The sequence below is a fragment of the Psammomys obesus genome, unplaced genomic scaffold (genome assembly GCF_907164565.1).
Source record: "Psammomys obesus unplaced genomic scaffold, mPsaObe1.curated_primary_1811, whole genome shotgun sequence".
Lineage (NCBI taxonomy): Eukaryota > Metazoa > Chordata > Mammalia > Rodentia > Muridae > Psammomys > Psammomys obesus.
The window spans coordinates 38,191,680-38,217,688 of record NW_026596040.1 but is presented as its reverse complement, the minus strand read 5'-3'; the positions used below and the strand labels follow the sequence as shown (position 1 = coordinate 38,217,688).

Here is a 26,009-nt window from a genome sequence, read left to right as displayed (position 1 = left end):
CCACCTTGTCCCTGTTCTCCCTGGTCCCACCAGTAGGCTCTTCTCCACCAGATGCCCACTCCCTCTCTTCTCAGAGCCCAGCAGAAAACCACAGGCACCAGCTGCACCTCACTAGGATGAATGTGCAGCTGGGTGTCGGGTACCATCAGAGGGAACAGCGTGACTGAGATCCCAGATGCAGCAGCTGCTAAGAGCTGCTGGGAGCAAATGAGGCTGTGGACAATGTGGCCAACAAAGCACACAGGCCAAGTTCCTTCATGAGACAGAGCAGACCTGGAGGAGGCACGCATTCCCACAACCCCCTGCAACAAAAAAAAGGAAGCATTCTCTAGCTGTGTAACCTCTTTTTTTTCTCCTTCTTTCATTGTAGGAGAAGAAAGAAAGTACATGGAGAAAACAAAAATCACAAAAATTCCAAACAGTGATCCCAGGAGGGGAGGAGCTGTGTTTTTCACTTGCCCAAAGTCAGTCCCCTCTGAGATTCAGATGTACCCATGACCCCAACACCACAACAGCTACCACACGTGCAGTGCCCTATCTCCCCCTCCAGCTCTGGGACCGCTGGCATTTTATATGTGTGTGTGTGTACATATATATGTGTGTGTATATGTCCATATATATATATATATATATATATATATATATATATATATGGACATACACGCTTGGCCCAGAACACAAAGAGGGAGATTTTCTTTAGTATAGTAAATAAACTAGAATCTTAGAAATAAATTATCATGCCAGCCATAAGTAGAACTTAGGGCTGAAATTTTTAGAAATAAGATATTTCTGTTTTTTATAAAATTAGCCCCTAAATGATCTACTGTAAGAGTTTCCCCAAGATTAGTCATTTGAAATCTGAAAACCCTGACAGTATGCAAGACACGTCAAGAAGCAGCATATCACGCCTAACAGAAGGGCCCACATGACCTGTGGCCACAACAGCAGAATCCTGATGTTCCAGGTCCTAGGGCCACAGGACAGTTGAGGTCTCCTCAAATGCACCAAAAATTAATCTCACTGACTCCCCAGCTGCCCACACTGGGCTCCCCTGCCCATCTGTGAGGCTTTATTAAGACATCAGGGACTCCAACAGTGACTGACAAGTACCAGAGGTCTTACGTCATGAGATCCTGATCCCCATGAAGAACCTGCACTAACTGACCCTCATTCTGCTGGTTTGTTGTCTGAAACAAGGTCTCTCTGTGTAGCCCTGGCTGTCCTGGAACTCCCTATTGCCACCATGCTAGTCCTGAACTCACAAAAATCATCCTGCCTCTGCCTCCAGAGTGCTGGGATCAAAAGTGTACACCACTACACACAGCTTCTGATCCTCACACGCCCCAAGCACTCACCCCATCAGGGATCCTGCAGAGTAGAAATTGGAGAGCAGCCTGGAGGCAGACCAGAGGTATGAACCCTAGCCCTAATACCTACTACTGTCTGAACTGGGACAAATTGCCTCGCTTCTCTCTCTCTCAATGTTTCCTCATCTACAAGATCAGAATAGTCAGCACTGTCTGCTGCAGGGTTGTTATGAATGAAATGAGTAAAAATGTTAACACACTAGTGTTAGAAGGGCGCAGCGTAAGCAGGCACTTAGGATAGCAAACACCATTTCACTGTTTTAGGGTGGCTCTTTACTAGTCAGCCACCTGGTAAGGCTAAAACAAGTTACAGAAACCAGACCAAGGACCTACAGCCATCCATGTGTCCAGTATATACCCAAGCACCAGACTGCAGGGATCACTCTTCAGTCCCATGAAACAGGAACTAGTGCTGTTGTTTCTCGAGAAAACTCATCCAACTGTCCTCCCTGTAAAGCGAGCCCTCTTCTGTGCAGAGCCAGTCCTGGCATCAGGAAGCACACTTATCACATTCTCCAGTACCAAGCTCTAGGCTTGTGTTTAGAAAATCAGTTTAAGACCTGAGATGAGCACAGTAAGGGCGTTAGGCCCATGCTACTGCAGAACCTCAGGCCTGAAGGGTATGGGTTAGAGCTGCCACCTCCCTTCTGAGGAGGTTTACCAGGAAACATCCAGCCATAAGGCTGCTGTTACTGACCTGCTGAGCTTTTGGGGTCAGGTGTAATTCAGAGCTAGGCTTCAGACGAATCTGGTCTTCTGCAGGCACCTGAACTAACAGGAAGGCAGCCATGCTTCGGGCAGCCACTCGGAACCTAGGGTGTTAACAAGAGGTTAGAAGTGAGAGACTAAAGTGAACATTTTAAAATACAACCCCAATTTCCTACTTTAAAAGAAAACAATATAACTCTACTTCCAGATCCTTCCTGTAGTTAACCTCTTCAGCAAAACACTACTTTAATCTTTCCTTCCATAGTTCTCCAAACAGTGTGTGCCCGTTCAGATTCTAGGATAAAAGTGTTGCTAAGGACATGGAACGGCTGGGACAGCCGAATACTGTTGGTGGTTACGTAAACCCTGTGGGGGCAGTGCTACGGAAAACAATATGCACCACCTTAATAGGTAAAACAGTTGCCATGCTACCCAGCAAGTCCACTCGTGGGAATGTACCCAAGAACTGAAGACAGACAGAAGTGAAAATGTATGCATGAATATTCATAGCAAAATTAGCTCCAGCAGCAACAAGGACGGAAGCAACCCAATGCCCATCAACTTCTGAATGGATAAATGAAATGTGAAAGATCTGCCCTCATGTGTGTACCACACAGACACAGAAAGGGAAGGGCTCTGTTGTAGAACATACATGCATGAGTTCAATCCTCAGCACCGTAAAAACAAATAAATAAAAATGAGCCACTGACACATGCTACAACACAGATGAACTCTGGAAACCATTTCCAGCCTGGAGGCCACATATCATACAGTCCATTTCTATAAATGTCCTAAGAAGGATTTAAATATGAAGTCAATCAATGGTTGTCAGGGATTAAGGGAAGAAGGAAATGGAAGTGACTTGTGAACGTGGGGCTGACTTGCGGGTAATGAAATATTCTAGAGCTAGAAATGGCTACAATAACATTGTAAATATCACCGAATTATACACAGTAAGACGGTTATTATAAGTAAATTAGGTTAGATATATTTTACCATAATTAAAAAAGAAAAGCACTTGATTCAAAACAAGACATTTGGACAAATTTAAGTAAAACTAATGCATGACAACACAATTTGAGGCCTCTTTTCAATAATGATGAGGATTTGGAAAAAAAAAAAAAAGCCATGATGTAGTTGGTCCTATAGATTAGAAAAAGGATTGCTGAGCATGAGGAAGGAAGGGAAGTAATGGAGGGGGAAAGAGAAAGAAGGAGAGGAAAGAAAGAAACCGTAACAAAGAAAGCACCTGAGACAGAACGGTAGACCATGGATTCTTCCAAGCCTTGGATTTTTAAGTCACAAAACCCAGACTTGTTTCTCACACTTTCACTACGATGACGTTACAGTTCTACACTAAGTCCCTCACAGGCTGTGATCCCCTAAACTCACAGAAAGGGGACCAAGTGACCACAATGAAACAATGAACCAAGGTATTTTAATTCATCATCCCTGGTTCAACACCAAAATGAAATGAGCAGTACAGTCAAGTTGCAGAGTCAAAACATAAGAAGAGGTGTGGTACGACCTTTGAAACAAAGCTGTATTAAATCAAGAAAAAATAAATTAGAATATGAAGAAGTAACAGTCCCTGATCTTTGTTCCTACTCCCACAGCACCTTCCATCAGTGGCAACTGTCTGAGTAGGCTCTTCCTCACCTGTTGGACAAAGGTGATTTCCGGCCCAACCCAATGGCCCCCAGAATCCCGGAGCTGAGCCTCTCTTCGGCCACAAGGCTCTGCCTGCTCTGCAGCATGAGCAGGATCCGGATGACTGACTCTGTCAGGACTGAGTCGTTCTGTTCCAGCTGAATCAGAGACAACTGCAGGATTTGATGCCACCACAAAAACAGCTTTGCCTCTTCCTGTGCAGAACTGGGGAGGGAGCCGGAGCAAACAAAATATGAGTATTTTCCCTCTCACTTAATAGAAACTCACATTTGAGTTTTAAGGAAGGGAGACATTTATTACTTTAAATCATACACCATGGCCAGCAGGATGGCTCAGTGGGTAGAGGTGCTTTTGCTTGACAAGCTGAGTTTGACCCCCAGCACCCACACGGTGGAAGCAGAGAACTGACAAAAGTTGTTCTACCTCTACACAGACACACCATGATACACATGAACCCACAAGTACTCACATTACACACAGACACACTAAGTGAAAACAAAATTTAAGAAATTAAAATTTGAAAAAATCAAACTAAGGCTAATGAATTAGCAAAATGTTAATAAAAAATAGGGCTGTAAGATCTACCATTTACTGAACATGCCACATGCTGGACTGGGTGTTCTCTGTCACTCGATCCAGCTGAAGCTGGGCTCTCAAAATACTTGTGTTAGAAGATAAAAATAAAAACTGCTCAGAAAATCAGCTCACAAACTAAGAGTCTTTGCCAAGCATATGTTACTGCCCCTGAAAGGCCTGTTTGACTTTTCCACATCACTGGGTCCTAGGCTCTTGAAGATATGCTTACCTAAACTGGACACCCTGAGTAAAGCTCACATAAGTCTGCAAGCAGCCAGCGGGCAAGCATACCTGGGGTACACCTGTTCCAGCCACTTGCTTAGGATGAGAAGCACTTTCATCTCGTTCCTCACAGTCTGTTCACTGTTTAAACACTGAAGCAGGTAGACATAGAGAGTCAAGCAACTGCCCAGGACTAAACATTCCTGCAGAAACTCTTGCATGGTGAGCTCGGGAACCTGAAGGGACACCAGAATGGGGCCCCATCCTAAATTTTGATTGAGGGAGCCTAAGAAAAGAACAGCAAGAGGAAATGTCAACATATACTCATGTCCATGAGAATCCTAATGACTGTGTTCACTTTCACCTCAGGCTGGTATTCATCCTTTCTTGATGACTATAGCAATATTTCATATCTGAATTTCAAAGCTGAGAAGGGCTATTCTGAGCTGTTCTTAATCACTGTCTCCAGAGTCTAGAGGTAGGAAATAAGAACAAATAAAAGGATGAAGGACACAAAAAAGTGATCCTTTTATGATAGGTTTAAACATATGACAGGAAGGCTGGCAAGACGGCTCAAGCAGTTAGGAGCACTGGCTGTTCTTCCAGAGGACCTGGGTTCATTCTCAAGTCATACAGGACAGCTCACAATTATCTGTAATTCCAGCTCCAAGCAATCCAGTGCCCTCTTCTGGCTATATGGTGCCAGGGACGGATATGCTATACATAAAGACATGCAGGCAAAACACTCATACACAGAAAATAAAAATAGATAAATCTTAATTAAAACCATGGCAAGAAGAAATAAAAGGATCTCTATGAAAACTCCTTTCACCAAAACACCCTCATTATTTTATGAATCTGGTTTACAGCTTTGGTTTTGAAAACTGACTTAAAACTGACTTTGTTGTTATAACATGTTTGGTCTAATAATCTAAAGCAATGTCATTTTTCTTTCTTGAAACATACGATTGAACCCAAGAGACATGGGCCACATGTTCTGGTGTTGACTAGCTCTTATAAATCTATTTCTGTTGTGTATGTGTGTGTATGTGTTTGTACGTGTATGTGTATGTCTGTGCATGTATGTGGTGTGTGTTTGGCTGTGTGTATTTGTATGACTATATATATATATGCATGTGTCTGTGTCATGTGTGTATGTATAGTCTGTGTATTTGTGTGTGTGTGTGTGTGTGTGTGTGTGTGTGTTTTGTGAGAAATTCCTCACAGAAAGAATCAGAACAATATAATGCCTTAGGGAAGAGTGGAAAGCTATCCCTAGTGACAGGCTTTAACTTTCCTGAAAAAGACCAATGTAATAAGAAAAAGACAATGTCCTCTTACTTTCCTTGAAGTAGGCAGTGATACAGGCTTCTGTAGTCTCTGCCATGTGGCGGACTGACGCAAGGCTTTGGCAGGCTGCTGTTAAAAGGGGCAGCACTACCAACCCGTGTACTTTTTGGCCAATCCAGGTCCGAATACCGACACCAAGGAATTCTGCTGTTGGAACCGTTGCGTTGTTCATCATCATTAGGACTTCCATAAAGAGGCTGCTGAGGGCCAGATGGCGGCTCTGGCTGTCCATGTCTAAAGGCAAAGATAGGCACATACTCAGACCTCTGGCACAGGGACAGCGAACTGGTCATGAGAACAACAGTTTGCTTGTTTGTTTTTGTTTTGTTTTGTTTTGTTTTGAAACAGGGTTTCTCCCTGTAGCCTTGGCTGTCCTGGGCTCGCTTTGTAGACCAGGCTGGCCTGGAACTCACTGCGATCCACCTGTTTCTGCCTCCCTGAGGGCTGGGGTTAAAGGTGTGCGCCACCGCACCAGCTACTGTCCAGGGTCTTCACACTCCCACTGTCTGACTGCAGGGGCCCTCAGGGAAGGGTCTGACAACCCTTGGGTTTTGTAGGTAGGGTGTGACACTGGCCAACCCACAGAATCATTCTCACCATAAGGGACCCCAGTGGCAACAGTAGCTGGTGACTCAGTTAAGCTGTCTTTACTACCCTACCTGTCCTCCATTCCTGTTTCTCTAGACTTACTTAGTCCTACTGCAGCCTGTTAGCAGGAATCCCCTCCTCCCACCTTGCCTCCATTTCCTGGGGATCCTACCTCTTGGTGCAGACCCTGGCCCTTCTACCTTCTTTCCCACTGCCCTCCTTTAGCCTTCTTTTCTAGCCTGTCTCCATCCTTTGATGATACCCATTGAGCCACAGGAATACTCTCTACCAGGGACTCCACAGTCACCATACTTGGCTGAGATCCAGAGTGGGCAATGGTGACCAAAGAAAGGAACACCTACCCAACAACAAGAAGACCAGATATCTACATGGAGACATTTCAAGCATCTTAACCTTAGATGTCTAGATCCCAGCACAAACTACAAATATGAAGAACCCAGATAATATTTATCCTCCAGAAGCCAACAACCCTACTGCAACAGGCCCTGAGAAAAGCAATTTAGCTGAAGCATAGTACAAGAACTTCAAAATAGTCATAATGAATATGTTCAAGGCCTTTAAAAGGATATGAATAAATTCCTTACTGAAAACTGAAAATATAAAAAGCTGAATGAAATAATTAATATAATTCAAGACATGATAGAATTTAGCAAAGAAATAGAATCATTAATTAAAAAAAACACAAAAAAACTAAAAATTAAAAACTCAGGATGTCAAACAAAATACTTGGAGGTAGAGGGCTGGAGAGATGGCTCAGAGATTAAGAACACTGGCTGCTCTTCTAGAGGTCCTGAGTTAAGTTCCCAGCAACCACATGGTGGCTCATAACTGAGAGGTTCCTCGGACTGGGGCAAAATCACCAGCTCACAGTCCTTTCAGAGCAGAGGTCCAGCAGCAGTCCCCCACCCAGACAAACCTAAGAGTGTGACTGGGGTCACATAGCTCCTAAGAAAGCCCATGGAATGTGCTAACTCCCCTTCCCCTTGCTACAGCCTAACCTGCATATAACAGGGCAGTACTGGGGGCCAGATGTCCCCCAGGTAGCTGGGCCTGACCATTTGCAGTCTTGGCGCCTAAAAACAAACCAATCATTTTAAGGGTCAGCTCCCCTAGAGAGCCTCTCACCCAATCCTGTAACGCCAAAACTTGCACTTCCCTGCTTGCATTTTGTCCCTTTTAAAACCTTGTTCTCCCAGAGTTGGGGGTCGCTTGCCCCTTTGTCTCTGTAAAGGGCAGCCACCCAGCTCGAGTTTGTAATAAAAGACCCTCGTGTATTTTTCATTGGACCCAAAGCCTGTTGGTAGTTTGGGGACTTGTGATCTGGGTATTTCGATAACCATCTGTAATGAGATCTGGTGCCCTCTTCTGGCATGAGAGTATACAATACAGACAGAACATTGTATACATAAAAAATAAATAAATAAATAAATAAATGAATGAATGAATGAATGAATAAATAAATAAATAAATAAATAAGTCTTTAAAAAAAAGAAAAGAATTTGTTAAAAAAAAAACTTGGAGGTAAGCTTCACAAACAGGTTAAAAACATGGAAGTCAGAATTTCAGCTCTTGAAGAAAAGGTTGAAGAAATGGAAAGCTCAGTCAAAGAGAATGTTAAAATGTGAAATAAAAAATAAAGCCAGGCACAAAAGTCCAGGAATCAGGCCTCTCTGAAATAACAAACCTACGAATCATATGTATAGAGGAAGAAGAAAAAACTCAGGTAAAAGGCACAGAAAACATTGCTATCAAAATTACAGAGCAAAATTTGCCTATCAAGGTACAGGAAGCATATAAAACACCAAGTGAAACCAGATAAGAAATGTTCATGACACAGCATAATCAAAACACTAAAATGTACAGAATTTTAAAAGCACATTAAAAGCTGCAGGGGGAAAAAGATCAAATCTCATATTAAGGGGGGAAAAATTAGAAAACACCTGACTTTTCAATGGGGACTCTAAAGCCAGAAGATGTTCTACACATTTGATAGAGGGTTAGTAAGAACTAAAAAAACTGACCATCAAGAAAACAACCCAACTTAAAAATTGGGTACAGACTATGCAGAGAGTCCTCAAAAGATGAAACACAAACAGCTAAGAAATGTTAAATGTTAAATTAATGTTATGTTAAATGTTAAATGTTAAACATTTAATCAAAAAATACAAATTAAACTACTGAGACTTCATCCTACCCCAATCAGAATGGCCAAGATAATAAATAAAACCAAGGAGGCCAGACACGCTGGCAAGGATGTGAAGAAAGGCAAACACTTATTCATCATTGCTGGTGCAAGCATAAAGTGGTATGGTCACTACGGAAATCAGTGTGGAGGTTCCTCAGGAAGATGGGAACTATCTACCTCAATATCCAGCTGTAATACTTTTAGGTATACACCCAAAGTCTCTATGCCTTACTGAAAAGACACCTGCTTGTGTTCATTTCTGCTTTATTTGTAATCGTGAGAAATTTGAAATAGGCTAGGTGTTTATCAACTGATGAATGAATAATGAAAATGTGGTACATTTTCACAATGAAATAGTAGTCACTGAGTAATTGAATAATATTATTCAATGAAATAATGCAAGATTTAAGCTAGAAATAATCATCCTGAGTAAGATAACCCAGACCCCTAAAGGCAAATGCTGCATGTTTTCTCTAATACGTGTGTGTTAGCTTTTAAACTTTCAGTAAATATTCTATAATCTGAATAACCACAGAGGTTAGATACCATCTAAGAGGCCAGGAGAGAGAATGTGATCTCCCAAGGAAGGGAAACTAGAATATAATGTTATGGAGGGATAAACAGAGAATTACGTTAGAAGGATTAACTAAGGAGAGGGATGTGAGAGCAGAGATAACTAACACTAAAAGATTTATGAAAAAAATATATGGGGGATGAGAGAAATGGCTCAGAGGATAGGAGCACTGTCAGTTCTTCCAAAGGTCTGAGTTCAATTCCCAGCAACCACATGGTGGTTCATAACCATCAATGCTGGGATTTGATACCCTCTTCTGGTGTACAGCTGTATGTACAGATAAAGTATTCATATGCATAAAATATTTTTTAAAAGATGTGGGAACTCTAGAAGCTTCCTAAGATATATACATACATGAAAAATCTAAATGGAGTCACCAAATAATAGGAAAGACAATGCCCCAAGTAAAACGTTCAGTGCCTGGAATGAGTTACACCTTCAGGTCTTGGCCATAAAAGTCCCATGGAAACCCCCAAATGTCACAGAATATTGCCAGGGTTATTAGTTGTTCTCCACAACCTGACAGCAAGGCCCTATTACAAGGACAACACTTAACTTGTGTCATTGAGCACAGAGCAGCTGATCTGGCACCAACTGGATACTTCACGCCTGCTGACTAGTGTTCATAGTGCAGGAAGGCGCTCTGAGCTACTGGGGGAGAACAGTAAACCACCAAGCCAGCTACGGACCCTGTGACCTACAACAATCGCCTACCTGCACGATTTATGGGTGTAATCATGACACAAATGTTGTAGGAACAACCAACCATATTTTTCTTTTTTGGATTTAAGGCCCACGCATGGGACTCATACCAGCCACTGCTAAAGTGGCCAAGAATCTGAAACTAGATAGATCTCAGGCCTACTACTATTATTCTGCTCAAGTAGCATAGCAATAAAACGACTTGCAATGACATACTGATATACCCATGGAACAGTGTATGGCTCAAAACTCATCAGAAAAGCTTCTTCTTGCAGTGATTAACACGGAGACCCACATCTGGACAATGTGCAGAGAGTGAATGACTTTGGAGCACTCAGTCCTAAGTGGAGTTCTTCATCAAACCCTCACCTCAAAGCTTGGGGAACTATGCAAAAGAGGTGGAAAGATTGTAAGAGCCAAAGATGGTGGATGACTCCAAGGAAACAGTGTCATACAGACACAACAGACGGATGGAAATATGATCTCAAAACTACTATGACAGCACAACTACAGCCTGAACAGGTTCAGGCCAGATGAGGTCCCACAACTGAGAAGGAGCAGACACAGGGGCCCCATCCCTAACCAACAAGCTATTTGCAACTGCTGGCAATGGGAAAATCAATTTCCTCCAATGGCGTGTCCCGAGATTGCAACCACGCTCCGGGGCAGGCCTCATGTCCAGAAATAGTTGCCCAGCCAAAATGAACTTCATGGTTTGTTTGTTTGTTTTTTTTTCTCTTTTGTAGGCTTTTTGTTTCATTTTGCTTTGTTTAGGCATTATCTGTTTACTGGTTTACTTCTTTTGATTTTTGGTTTAGAGGGTTTTGTTTTGTTTTTCATTTTGAAAGAAAGAACAGGAAGGTGGGTGAGTGGGGAGGTGGGGAGGATCTGGGAAGAATTAGAAAGAAGGGCAAAATATACATCAAAACATATTCTATAAAAATTTTAATAAAAAATTAAAATAATAATTCATACATATATGTCAAGATGGTGTAAAAAATATCTTACTTATCAGAACACAGTCTGTATTCTCCAAGTTTTGCACATAGAGAAAACAAACACGTAATTCCTAGACGTCAGTCATTTGGTACACAGTAGTTCCACCTCCATCATCACTGGCAACATGCTCTATGTTCTACAGCAATTTACACAGAATAAAAACTACTTATAATTAACCATAAAGGTAAGGAAAAGCCCCTTTAAAGGGCCCTGATGACAGCTGTTTTGTCTCTTCAGTTTTCAAATAAGTACACATATTGGTACTATCGATGGGTCTTTTAAAAAGAAGAGAGGTGAAAAGAGAATGGCACACAAGAAAATGAACAAATTCACTTTACAATTTAGAGAGACAGAAAATATGTATCAGCAAGTAAATAAGCATGATTTTCGCTAGTTATTTTTAACTATCTTGAATAAGGTTAAAAATTTTTGAAATAGACTAGAACCGAGGCTTGCTTACTTCTCATGACAGGACTTGGTATTTATATCCATGAGAATGGTAAGAGCTTTGGAAGTCCTGCCCATTGAAGCAAATTCATTATTTACAGGGCAAAATGGACCCTAACCTGATGTTACTGGAAAAAATTGACAAATAAGAACTTAAAAACAAAACAAAAACCCTTGAGAGTGATAATCATTGCAAGATTATAAATTTTGTTTTTTTTTTTTTATTTTCTTGAGCATTCTTGGTTGTTTTCAGCAGGAGAAGCAATTGGCAGGATGTTTACTCCACTGACTTGCTAGCAACAAAGCTCTCCAAATAAAACTTCTAAACAAGCCAGCAGATGATTCTGAACTTCTACTTCAGAGATGGCCCCTGTAAACACTGCTTCCTCCAGGCTGTCTCCTGTTACCTTATCACTTAATGTGCTTATCCAGCATGACCCTCAACCCAGGTCACTTCACACCCACATCTGCCAGGATCAACTTCTCCCCAAATTTTAACCTTGTTGCCTGCCCCCAGCTGGTCCTCTGTCCAGAACACTGACTGTCTGGATTGGTAATGAATGGTCTTGACATCTTCCTCAGCTCACAAAGCCTAACACAGAGAGGGAATCACTGCCCAAATGAGTATTTGGCTTCAGTGGTCACTTACCAGGTGGGTTAAAAACAATGATGTCATCTAAGAGCTTAGATATTTCCTGTTCTAGGACCGGGAGGGTGATTTTTCCATTCTGTTCCAAGGCACTGAGAAACTGAACCACCTGATGTGTGAAAGCACGGCATTTTGGAACTATGTCCTGACAAGAGAGAGAAGGATCAGTCAAATGAACCTTAGTGAAAAATGTCAGCTGAACATTCTTGGAGAGCACAGCACAGTACTGAACAGATCCAGAAGCCACAGAAGACTGCATCTGGATGGCTCAAAACATGTGTCTGTGGCTGTCAAAACAACAACAGCACTGAGACTAGAATGTAGACCCCACTGCATTAACAGTGACATTAACTAAACAGTGATTTACTTGTCAAACCTTACCCCAAAACTTTTACGTCTACTCTAACTCAAACCTCCAGGTTACACTCCTCACCCTCCCTGCTAAGACTCTGATTTTAAAGTCGGCCCACTGCTGTCTTCAACCCCTCTGACCTCTGGTCCACCTGGGTCACTGCAATTAGATGAGAAAACTCAAACACAGGACCCAGGAAGCCATGAGCACAGGTGGCACACACCCCAGCTTTCATGCTGAAGAAGTCATGAGAATCATGGTCATTGGCCCTCAGGAACACCAACGTTTAAATCAACTTACAAGATGCTTCTGGCCATCAGCAGGGACAGAAAGTCCTGCGGACACTTTTAACAGCTTCACTATCTGTTCTGCGGAGCAGTCCTTCGCAAGGATGATGGATGGTGGATAATGACTGCTGAAATAACCCAGCACACTCTGATATGACACGTGATCCACAAGATGCCACGAGAGAGAGCTCGTCTGTCCAAGGAGACTCAGTAAAGGTGAGTCCTATAAACACAAGACAGGTTGTTCTAATTTCATTTCCCCAGAAATAGATGGCTCTAGACAGTCTGGGGGGCGGTGAGACAGCTTATAGTAAGAAGAGAAAAGTTAAGGAAACAAGAAAGTACATACTCAAGTTAGCATCAAAGGAAAGCAACAGTCAAGGTCATGGCAAAAGTGCATTAAGATCTACAAGAATTCAGAGGAACTCAGGGATTCAGGTTCACAGTGACACTGACTTCAAGAAAAACACAGCAGACTGACCAGAAGTAAGTAAAATATATTATTTTAATTCAATGGAGATATCTTGGCTATTTAGACCTAGACTGTGGCTATCCCGGAAAGCAAGTATGTAGCTGGAGGTGCAGCTCGTATGTCTCGCGTCTACTCAGACTGACAAGACGTTAGGGAAACATCTGACCACATCATTAGGAGACAGTGGTGTGCTAAGATGCCAAAGCTCATCTGAGACCCCCGGACTTACTGTCTCGTCGACTAGCTGAGCTTCCTTTGCCAGTAAAATCATCATGAAAAGGAGGCAGACAACCATGCTCTGGGTTTCGGGAAGGGGACTAGGATTCCAAGCATCAGACAGCACACTAACCCAGTTGACTCTGCAAAGGACAGACCCCAAAAACAAGAAGCAGCTCTTGGGGCTTCCACGCTCCACCTGAAGTGAAGAAAAACCAGTATCTTTAGTTGTTTGATATATCTTGAAAATGGAAATAAGTCAGCATTTCATATTTTATATTATTTTTAAAAGACCACTTTTTCCCAGACTGTAAATATTCACTGATAATCTCCCCTTACATAAACTGAATTCCACAGTCATAACTTCCTTCCAGGTCTAGTATATGTATACTCTTGAGCTTGCCTATTTGCATGTCAATATCTACTCTTAATAATTCTGAACAGAAGCGTGACCTTCTCTGACCCCAACTGGACAGAAACTCCCGGTTACCAGGGCACTGGAGCTGCTGAAGTGCTGGGGCCTCAGGTGAGCTAGAACAGCAGAAAAGCTGAGCTCTACTAGCCAGTGGTTTTCAACCCTCAGGACGCATCAGAACCACTGCTGTCATACTCAAGAGCTGATGACTTCCCAGGTATGTGCTGGGAGCAGGGTATGCAAGCTCCCTTCAGATGTTCATAAAGATGTCCCTAAAATGACACTAAGGGAATGACCACACTGGGGTACATAATATTAGTATGAACTTCCAACAAAATGCTGTATTATCAATGTCTCCACATGATTGGTCTTTAAAATCTAACATTTAAACTCCATCCTGATATTTTCTTGGGGGTGTACTATAAAGTACATAATCTGAGAGTCTTATTTTATAGCCTATATTAATTCTAATTTGTTCATATTAATAAATACAGTGCTATAAACTCTTTTTAAAGATTAATATTAAAAGCTCTACCTTACTTATAAAATAACGATGAGAATAGATCTGGTGGCAACTTACATCTGCTCCCTCTTAGAAGACAATTCACCCTTTATAATCTGTTCTCTAGTCTTGCCATTGGCCTTGCTACTTAAAATACTCTCAGCTTCTAGGCAGGTCAAGACTACCTAATTGTTAGAGCAAAACTGCTAGAGACAAAACCTGCATCATTACTTGACAGACTATGCACAGTTTAAATGGTCTTCTAAGGCATCCCTCTCAGTTAAAACGCTGCCTTACAGGTCATGAAGCCAAGGTTCTCTCATATGTTCATAATGTTGATTAAGTATCTACTCAGGACCTGTGCCTCAACTGCTAAAAACGATCAGCTTCCTTAGAGCTCAACTGCAGAAGAGCTTGGCAGTACTGTCAAGCACAAGACTGGGTAGGGCTCACAAAAAATACCAGAAGGCTCCAGTACATTTTACAGTCATTGTAAATAAGAGTTGTGTCTTAGTAATCATCATAAATAACTATAGATCTGTATCAACTAAAGCACTGAAATGAGTCAATAACAATAAATATGACATTAAGTTAGGAGAAAACACCAATAAACTGATGACTAATGAACAAATGGACTGAGACGGTCATAAAAAGCCAAGCCAAGATCAGCGAGGAGTACATCAACTCCTGGCTGCTGCCAAAGTCACCCTGAGGCTCCTGAAACTGTGGCTTTCTACTGCAAAGGGTCACACGCACATTTCTTGGTCCCTCCTTCTTCATATTATTTTAGGTCCTTCCGTGATCATGATGTGTCACCGGTTGTGACATGATTTTATCTCTTACTATCTACCTATTCGGTTACATAACCGCTGAAATCAAGTTAAGAGTTTGATTACCAACTCATACTTTGCTTTCATACAACATTCACAAGTATGGAGTTCTAACAATATTACCCTAGAAGAGTAAACACAAAGCAGGACTGAGCAAGACACAGTCAGTAAGCCAGACCTCACACAACTTCGTTTCTAAAATTAGAGGATAAACAACATATTAGAGGCAAAGTCTTTCTCTGGGTCTCAAAACTGGCTTAACAGATGTTTCCAAATCATCCATTAACACAGCTACATGTCTCCCACAGGCTGCTGTTTTCCATAACATGTCCCAGAAACTGACACACAATGTGCACACACTGGAAAGCCTTGAAGGCCGAACCTTGAAGAAGGCCTCCATGAGCCTCTGGTCAGGATGCAGGTCCTTCCACTGGAGCTTCTGGTATGCACTATGGAAAGCGTAGAGAATGAACTCTGGCATCTTGGGCGCTGTGCATGCGTCACAGTAATGCAGCAGGTGCAAACGCAAGGCTCCTTCATCACCTGGCAACAGCTTGTCTAAAATTTCAAAAGAAAACCCAGCTCAAGGCATTTGGTTTCTTTAAAAAAAAAAGGGGGGGGGGTGGGTAGGGGAAGAAATGTTAACATAAAACACTAACAAGAACTTAAAAGTCCAAGATTCTCAAACTGGTTAGCTTTTTTTCTTCAAAGGTTCTAAATGGCCTTTTAACCCAAATGCATCTCTACAGCCTGCTGCCCTCTCGTGTACCCCAATCTCACTCCTTTAGCATGTCTTTCTTCACTTAGTATTTTGAAAGAATGCCTCAAAAGAAAATATTGCAAGGCTTCTCAAAAAAAAAATCATAAAAATGATCAACAAGTACATAAAAAGACATACTCAGCATCACTAAATATTACAGAAACACAAAATAAACCAGGGGGGCAGGCGAGATGGCTCACCATCTGAGAGCGCTCGCTGCCAAGCCTGACAGCCAGAATTTGATTCCTGGAAGCCACAGGTAGAAGGAGAGAACCAAATTCCACAAGTTGTCCTTCAGCGTCCAAATAAATCACACACGCACATGCTCACACATTAAGTTATGATGAACTATCGCTTCACACTTGCTTTTCATTTATTTTTATTTGATGTGGAGGGAGGTGCTGCCAGCACATGTGTCTATGACCACAGACCATGTGTGTGCGGTGGCCATAGAGGTACGGAGGTGTTGGACCCCCTGGAACTGGACTCAACAGATGGTTGTGAGCCATCATGGGAGTGCTGGGTATTGAACCCAAGTCCTATGGCATAATCACCAGTGTTTAAACACTGAGCAATCTCTCCAGCTGGTAAGATACCTCTTATTAGAAAGATGGGGGCACTGAGAAGATGGCTCAGTGAATAAAGGGCCACTGTGCAAGCAGAAGGACCAGAGCTGAGCTTCACAACACCCACATAAGAGATGTGTGTGAGCAGCGTGTGCCTGTGACCCCAGTGTGGGAGAGTCAGTCCAGGCAGCTCTGTAGAGCTTGCTAGCCAGCCGGGCTAACCAAAACGGAGAAGTCCAGTGAGAGACCCTGTCTCACAAACAGAAAGTAAGGTAGAGAATGACAGGCAGGTGTTCAACATAGACCTCCACAGAGCGACAGGAAGAAAAAAATGTATTACTGAGTTAGGGTACAAATCAGTCCAGTCATTATGGAAACCAGCAAAGAAGTTCTAGAGTAGAACTAGTAGTTGGCAATATTAACCAGAAGGCATAGTTATGCCTTCTGACTCACAAAGCTCGAGTCAGAGCTGGAGCAGAGGCCTGTCTCCTGCCAGCTTCTTTGTCTTCCAGTTAAAGAAAAGAGGAAAGCACAAGGAAAGAGTGACTGAGAGGCTGAAGGAAAGGCACAAGCAGGTATCCATGATACCTTCCTACCTTTAAAACTCTCATGCAATGAGGCGACACAGTCAGTGAAGAGCTGCACAATGCTGGAGGCCTCTGCAGTGTCACTCTCTAGCCAGGGGTAATGTCGCTGTTGGCTACTTTAGAGGAAAAGAAACACACACTCAGAAGTGGAAGTGCACAGGGCTCAGGTAAGTGTCTGCTGGGGAGTGGGAAGCCTCTGGCGTCAGAGCCCAAAGCACACTCAAAGCTACAAGCTCCTGGAGGCAAACAGCAAGCGTAACACCAACTGACACTGACTACCCCCACTAGCAAAAGGAAAGGTCCAGAGCCTTTCAAACTTTCTCTAACACACCCCTGGTTAACAAAAAGAACTTTGATACAAAGACGATGTGAGGTGTGGCCCAGCGTTAGCACTAACGAACCAGCTAGAAGATTTGAGTAAGATATTGATGTTTCTAAGGATGCTTTATACAACATGACATCTGTCCTGTTGTAATTTCTACAAAACTAGGTTTATCTAATTTATTTGTATACTTTTACAGAAAATCCATCAATTGATAGCATTTGTATGACTCTATATCGCCACATATTCTAAACGCTCATGATACAATGCTTTAATCTAACTGCAGTTACATGATTAAGGGGCTCATCCTCAACCCGATAACTTGATATACAACTTAATTCCCAAAAGAGCTGAGTTAGCAGAAAATGCTGAGACCAATATTTTTAGAGCTACTTTATGAAAAAAAAAAAAATTAGGCATGAAAACACATTCAAGTTCCTTACCGTGGAAAACTGGAAATTAGTGGTTCAGTTTTATTAATATCAAGATAACATCACTGAACACCCAGATGAATAATTACATAAACAAAATGCCTTGACGCTTATATTTTATCAATTTAAATGTCACTTTAATTTTTAATTTTAAAAATTAAAGCTGTGAAATCATGACCTGTACTATCAAATAGAACTTTAATTAAACAAATTCAAAAAAATGTCTGAGTATATGAAAAACTATGTACCTTTCGGTGTCCTCTAAAACCAGGATCCAGGGCTTAAAAAGCTGGATGATCTGTGAGTGCAGGGATCGCAGCACTGAAAAAGCACAACTGTTAGAAACAAGGAGGGTTCTCATTCTGCCCGTTGATTGCATTTTATACTAAATGCATACAAAATCTGCTCCTCACTGCTGTACAAGCCTTTGCTGATACAGACGTAGTATGCTTAGCGCAACTATGCATGCTTTATTTCTATTTGCTATAATGAATTAGGTTGAATTTTTATTATAGCACAATGTCACAGATAATTTTACAATGTACATTTTCTAAGACAAATGCTGCCGAGTCAGAACATTGCTGTAACCTAGGTAAGTGACAGGAAGGAGTTGGAGACAGAAATACACCTCTTTTTACCACAGCTCCACCAAAGAAAGGCATAGACAAGCTACAGCAAACATCCAATACTCACTGTGAAATAATACAGTTGTGATGAGTATATGGACTCACACCAGTACTACATTTTTCTATCTGTCCCTTTGACATTTGAGAAGACTCTCTTAATATGTCTACTTCAAAGCTGCTCTAACAGAAGGGCACAGCCCCCTGCTCCCATCACACTGGAGGCATACTACCTTTTTTGCTGCTGGCACTTGGGTCCTGGGCCAAGGAGGCTATTTCTAAGTCAATCAGCCTTTTCACAAGATATTCCAAAAACGTCTTTACATCAGCCATGTAAGGGCTCCATTTTGAGAATAATCCAAAGCTTTTAAAGTCCAACTTGGATAACCGAAGCTTATAAAAGAAGTCAGAAAGCCACTGTATCGTCTCCATTACCTGCAAGAGACAACCAAGCAAAAACCACTCACTAAAGTCTATGTTGGTGTATTTTTCCCCCACTCCCTTTTCTTCTTTTCTGTTGCTGGAGATGAAACTGAGGACCTCAGGAGTAACTAAGGAAAGCACTCCTCCCCTGAGCCAGGCCTTCAAGCTTTTCAGAGTACAGTGCTATGATAGACTGGGATGGGAATACAGACTTTGACAGAATTACAAAGAGACAGAAAAATTAGTAGGTTTAAAACTAAAGCAGTGGAACCTTTCTTTCAAACAAATTCTCCCTTTTTCCTTATTTTTGAGGCTGTTTTTGTCTGTTTTTAGTGATAAGGTCTCATATACAGGCCAAGCTGGTCTCAAACTCAAAGGGCCTAAGCTTAAGCCTCCTGACTTACAACTGCAGGTGTGTGTTACCACTCCTGACTTCCTTTATGTGATGCCACCACAAGTAAAACAGATTAAAATGGAGGGCTCTGCTGGACCTACATGGAGACCCGCTGAGTGGTCTCAGAGATGAATGAGATGAGCTTAGGGAGGGAAGGTTTATACAGGCGGAATGCTGGCTTCATTCTGGTCAGACGGGGAGGAAACCACATGTGGGGGCATAAGAGAAAAGCAGTCCAGACAAAGGGTACAGAGGAAGCAGGAGTTAAAGAAAACCATGTAGCTCTTATGTAATACACACATATATACACACACACATATACACATACACACCCAGAAAAAAAACAAAAAAAAAAAAAAACACCAGCTTTTAAATGTGTTACAATTGTTTAGAAATGCACAGCACAGGAAATGGAAGAGAATGCACAAGCTGTCAGAGATCAAAAGCTACACACCTGCTTGTCAGACAGGAGAACATCTGAGGCACTGCGAAGCACAGAGCTCTCCACAGAGGCTGCCCCCTCCTGGCTGCTCCGGGAATAACAACCCAGAGCTCTCAAAGTGGCTTTCCAGCATTCAGGACTCAGCAGCTGTTCAGCAGAGCCTAGAGAAAGGGAAACAGCAGGTCTATGTTTTCCCCAAACCACTTTTCAACCTGAATCAAAAAACATGTGTATTTTACAAAGTGATGATGATGATGATGATCCAAACCAAATTTGTAGAGATATGTGGTAGAAGGAGACCAAAGTAAAGTGACTTCAAACAAAAGTGACTTCATTGGGGGTGAGCTCCACTGAAGCCATTGGAGCTGGAAGGTGGGGGTAGGAGTGACCCCACCCTCCTATCTGATTGATAAATTATATTAGTGTGAGTGCAAGTGTGCATGAGAGAGAGATAAGTGTGAGTGCAGGTACACACACATAACACAACACTCAATACAGAGATTACAGGACAATTTGGGGGAGTTGGTTTCCTCCTTCCATCATGGTTTCTAGGAACTGAACCCTGGTTCATCAGGTTTGGGTGGCCCACACTTTACCTGCTCAGCCATTTCTCTGGCCTCATTTTAACATTTTTCAGTGGCATCTACGGAGTGGTAAATGTGCTGTCTAATACTCACTGAGATCTTACCAATCATAACAAATGAAGACACTCACTTTGCACCAGCAGCCGGAGGACATCACTGTACTGGTCAGGGAACTGATAAAGTAGGAGGTATGTCCAGTGCTTACAGAAAAGGTTAAAGGGCATCAGAATGTCTTCATCTGGCTCAAGGCCCCAGGCAGTAAGGGCCAGGTGAATGGACTCCAGAAGCCTGGTGCGATCAGACAGAGGGGGTTTAGTGGCAGCTAACCATTGCTTAACATCGAACTAAAAAAGAAACAGAAACAAGAGGCCATTTTGTTTACATTGGAAAATTAGATGAAGCTGAGAGGTCTGTGCAAAATTAAAAACCAAAGAAATCTTTCAATTACTTGTTTACAAACACAGAAACTAAAATGTACATGAATATAACCAATGGGCATGGTGACACCAGCATGCCTCTACTCATTCTCTGAGCTCGGAGGTAATGTCATTAGCTCCACAACCTTCTCTTGAAACATAAAAATCTTACTTAGGATTGGGTAAGGACATGCTCAGAAGTGGAGCATTCACTGTGCATGTTCACAGCCCTAGCTAGGTTTGACACCTAGCACTGCAAAAACAAACAAAAAAAAAAAAAAAAAAAAAAAAAACAATTGACTAAACATTCACTATTGATTTACAACTCCATTCTACTTCTGAAAAACCCGTACATTTCTGTCTTTTTATAGTAAGTTTCCTTCCTGAGATGTGACCAGAGTTTCCAAGTTTCACCTCATTTGTTAGTGTGAGAACCAAGCAGCCCTGTTATGAACTTATTCAGCATCCACATTTTAGTGGTATTACATACCTACCTATGTTTATAAAAATTCAGACTACTGGAATCTTCCAACGTTCCATACTATAAAATATATTCATTCGTGTATGTTACAAGACGGTGGTCAGTCACTTAGCCCTGAAGAATGCCAGGGCCCCACTGCTTCATAAATATCACAGAAGCATAACTAAAGGTGCTGACATTCTTGACTATTTAAGTCATTGCCTTGCTCTATTCAAAACGAGCACAAGGGAAGCTTACTTAGACTGCTTTTATTCAAAATACGAGCGAGCTGGGCATATAACTCACAGATCAAACAACGTAGGCACAAATTCAAGATAAACTTAAAAGGGTTATTAAATTCCTCTTTAGAAGTGTATCAAGACTATGCTAAGCTTTTAAGAAAGCTTGAAATCGATCCTTTGGAGATTTTACCTATATACTGTCCATACAGTACAGTCAATGCCCTGCCCACAAAGGGGAGTCTATAAGACTATTCAAAGTAAGACTATTCAAAAATCATGCAATCTGTAAAGGGCAGACAGGACTAGAAGCAAGTCTCTATGGTTCTGTGGCATGGGAGGCAGCAGCCATTTCTGAGTTTTCACTGGCAGAGTCATTGGTACCTTGGTAAGCAGCATGAAAATCATATCACTGTTGTCCTCACTCAGAAACTTCACCACTTTCTCATATAGCAGGATGAACTCGGCTGGCGCAGCATTGGGCGTGAAGAAAGGCGAAAGCAGGGAGCAGAGCCGCCTGTTCTTCAGGATGGTCTGCAGCACCTTTCTGCACTCTGATTTAGTGTCACTGATGAACACCTGGGCAGGACAGACAGCTGGCACTCAGTTCTCCCTTCCCTCTTTTTATAGGCAGACAGTCTTCAAGGGTACTTAATAAGGTGAAATGGGTTTTTTGTAAATGAAAATATAAAATAAAAAGATATCTAAAACCATGCTCCTTTAATCCTAGCACAAGGGAGGCAGAGGCAAGGGGAGCTCTGTAAGTTTGAGACCAGCCTGGTCTACATAGTGAGTTCCTGGCCAACCAGCGCTACAAAGTAAGACCTTGTCAATAATAATAAAAATAATAAAAATAATAATAATAATAATAATAATAATAGTAATAATAAATGTGGCTTAAAGGCTAAAATGCACTAGAAGAACTTAAGTGGCTCTCTAAGCAGTCTCAGGGTCAGGAAAGCTTTGCTAAGGCTGATCACAAATAATAATAATAACAATAATAATAATAAGCAGAGTTCATGGGTGTGGCTATATTAAAATTTTAACTTCAGTGAGACAAAGAGTCATAAAATAAAATAGAAAAACATCCTTATATTGCTTTCCAAAAACTAGACTAATAACTCTCCAAAGAACTCTTTCAATCAAATCAAAACCCAAAAAAGTACAAAGAAAAATAAGCAGCAACACACACACACACACACACACACACACACACACACACTGCCCATAAACATATCAAAATACACATAATTTGAAAAGACTTGAAATACAGAGAACAGGGAACCAGCTCAGGAGACGAATGTGTGCTGCAGCAGCCTGAAGACCTGAGTTTAATCTCAAGCACCCACATGGAAAGCAGCTGCAGTGGCTGCGCTTCGTGAGCCTGGACCTGACAGAGGTCTAGGGTGGAGACATGAAGATCCCAAGGCAGCCAGCTCAAGATTCAGTGACACTTGTCTCTGTCAGAACGTGATAAAGCTCTGGCCTCCATCCGTGCATACACACACAGGCATGCACACAAGCACGCACATGAGCAATACAAATTTTGAAAGGAGCAGCATTCTGCTTCCTTCTCAGATAAGCTAAAATTTAAGGATCAATCCTCAGCCCCATAAAAAAGGACAAAATTTTAATAAGAACAATTCCTAGTATTAGTTATGATAGTATAACTATTTGCAAACCTTCCAGCAGAGCAGTGAGCAAATACATTTAGTGCTACAAAATATAAATACAGTTACATCAAATCCCTTTGATATAGCAATCATACTTTCAGAAAATAGCAAAGAAATGTTGTAAGAATAATTATCTCAGCCTTATTGTATGAAAAAAAGAGACACCTAGAAAAATAACCATCCAAAATATGTGAGCACAGTCTGTTACAGTATGTCTTTATCATGGAACAGACATTTGATGTGAACCCAATGGCCTGTACTTTATTTGCAAGGGAAAATAAAAAGATACACTTAAGTATACACAAGTTAGCACACACCTGTCTGAAGTGCATATGTAAACACCCATCTAGAGGTAAGAATGACAGAGCATGTTTATAACTCAAATTATAACCATATTACTAGTATTCCCAGGTGTTTAGAATGAGAACTTTTTTATTTTTTGTTTTCTATACTTTATGGCCCATAATAAGCGCATATTAACTTTATGATTATCAGCTGGTGACACAGATCAGTGGTGGAGCACCTGCCCGAGAAAAACAAACAAACAAAAAGTGGTTATAGAGCTGGAGATATGGCTCAGAGGTTAAGAGCACTGACTGTTCTTCCAAAGGTTCTGTATTCAATTCCCAGCAACCACATAGTGGCTCACAACCATCTATAATAAGATCTGGTGCTCTCTTTCTGGTGTGCAGGCAGACATGCAGACAGAATAATGTATACATAATGAATAAATAAATCTTTAAAAAAAAAAGGGGGGGTGTATCTGCTCAGTATCCCTTTTGTAGGTGACCTACTGCTGGATTACACTTGGATGCAATATGCAGTAAGGGTTGACTTTTTTCACACATGGGCTTCCTTTATGATGCACACATAAATCTGGATGGATATTTTGCCTTTGCTGTGTTTACACAAAACAGAGAAATGGTGGCAGAAACAGCAACTGGGAGGCAGCGGCAGGGGAAAGCATCACTGGACGCTGTCAGAAGCCCTAGGCTCATATCTTAGCCCCAACATGCACAGCTGCAATCTTTGGGGAAGTTGCTTCATCTTTCAATGTCAGTCAGAACTTTTTTTTTTTTTTTTAAATAAATAGCAATACCAGGGATCATGACTACTGGGCAAGTACTTTACCATGGAGTTACGACTCCTACCTTCTTTGTTTTTTGTTTGTTTGTTTTTTTAACTTTTTGAGACAAGGTTGCCCAGAACTCATTTAGGTTGCCCTAGAACTTATTCTGTGGCCTTAGGCAGGCCTTGAACTTGGGATCCTAAGTAGCTGGATTACAGGCTATGCACTAGGAGTCACTCATTGTGATCATTTTCAGATAGGAATGGTATCAATTATATAGAGTCAGTGTGAAGACAAACTTTAAAAATTAATTAGAAACTATTTTTCAAATAGTAAAAGAACTTTAGCAATGTTATTATTAATAATATCAACAACCTATGCCAAAATCTGATGTCTCTCTAGCCTTTCAAACACAAATAATTTAATCTCTCTTGTAGAAGAAGCAACATTCTATACCAAAATTCTACCAACACCATAGGAAGCCGACAGTTCTCAAGAGGCTTCTGGTTGTATGTAGCCAGATGCACTGATACAAATAAGCCGGGGACTCACTGTCTGCACGCATAGTCTTACCTGTCCCAAGATCTCGACGCATGAAGTGAAGAACTGCCTTGTGGGAGGATGGCGCTGGGTCTCATCACTCACATAGTCCACAACAGTAAAGAAAAGGCTAATGCCAATCTTCTGAACACCAGGTGTGGGTTGCAACTTATAGGCATTCACTAAGGCCCTGTGGGAAATTGTGAACACAATACTTGTCCACACAAAGAATCCATATTCTCAAATGTCTCTGATTTCCTACACTCCTCAGGCAATAGCTGTAAGTCTTCAGAGCTTTATGCAAATAACACTTCAAAACAGTACATGTGGTAAATGTTTATCAACTACTCAACAATTCATATTTAATTCTATACTCCCCCAGGAGAAATAAAAGTCAGCTGCCATTATAAGGACCAATTAAAATTCTGACACAGATTAAGGTCTTTCATGTAGTGTATGTAATTCACTACTTGACTTTTGTATTCCTTCCATTTTTAAACATAAGAATGTTGATTTCTCTACATTTTAAAATGCAAAAATAGGGTGAGATGAGCACCAGGTACACAAGTGGTACAAGTACATTGTTGGTATAATGTTCTTTTGAAATGTATACACCTTACCCCTGTTCATTCAAATGCTGATTTCTCTCCCCCACTCTCCAGCTTCAATCCGGACATTGCATTCATTGTGATACTTATTCTAAGCATCACCAGTCTCAACTTTGTGTAAACATGCCAAAATAAAGCAACTAGCCACAATGTTGCACAAGGAAAGGAAGCAGGAAGAGAGGGAGGAGCCAGGGACAGAAGACAGAGGCAGAGGAGAGAGAGGGCAGCTGAGGCTGGGAGAGCAGAGTGCTAGAACATGCGGGGATAGGACAAATAGCTACAACATATATAAAAATGTAGGACTAAACCTCAAAACAGGTACAAGACACCTACGGTATGCTTATATTCCAAATTAAAAAGGAGTTTATATAAAGTTTACTTAAAACATGTGTTTTCTATTGCTCAAGGCAACCAGCTTGTCTCTCTAATGAGAGGCTCCTCTAGGGAAAGAGGTAGCAGCTTGGCCTAATACAACAGGCACACAAGAGACCAAAAAGATATTTTGATCTATCCAACCTTGTTCAACATAATGATTGTATGTTCAATAATAATGGTAACTTATATTGCTAATCCCTTTACATGGGAACAATTCTAAAACTGACTGAGACATAAAATATGTCTCCAGAACTCCAACAATACTTGGCCAATAAATCCTTGGTTATAATATCCTCAAAATGTATTATGCTAATCTTTTAATTGCATAGATAAAATTGGCTCACAGTTTAGTTTCGTCTTGCAC

At 41.4% G+C, this 26,009-nt stretch overlaps 1 protein-coding gene across 1 annotated transcript in view; it reads right to left on the bottom strand.

Annotated features, from left to right (window-relative positions):
• The window catches only part of Epg5 (ectopic P-granules 5 autophagy tethering factor), a 99,563-nt gene that overhangs the window by 2,137 nt on the left and 71,417 nt on the right, over window positions 1–26,009 (bottom strand). The window contains exons 29-43 of the mRNA XM_055622529.1: window positions 24,696–24,852; window positions 21,765–21,959; window positions 20,396–20,609; window positions 19,694–19,842; window positions 18,656–18,857; window positions 18,048–18,120; window positions 17,056–17,162; window positions 15,516–15,691; window positions 13,400–13,585; window positions 12,712–12,921; window positions 12,060–12,204; window positions 5,886–6,128; window positions 4,614–4,830; window positions 3,735–3,950; window positions 2,065–2,179 (exon numbers count right to left, since the gene is read on the bottom strand). Coding sequence (XP_055478504.1) covers window positions 2,065–2,179; window positions 3,735–3,950; window positions 4,614–4,830; window positions 5,886–6,128; window positions 12,060–12,204; window positions 12,712–12,921; window positions 13,400–13,585; window positions 15,516–15,691; window positions 17,056–17,162; window positions 18,048–18,120; window positions 18,656–18,857; window positions 19,694–19,842; window positions 20,396–20,609; window positions 21,765–21,959; window positions 24,696–24,852 — 2,605 coding nt within the window. The remainder of the gene's footprint in view (window positions 1–2,064; window positions 2,180–3,734; window positions 3,951–4,613; window positions 4,831–5,885; window positions 6,129–12,059; window positions 12,205–12,711; window positions 12,922–13,399; window positions 13,586–15,515; window positions 15,692–17,055; window positions 17,163–18,047; window positions 18,121–18,655; window positions 18,858–19,693; window positions 19,843–20,395; window positions 20,610–21,764; window positions 21,960–24,695; window positions 24,853–26,009) is intronic.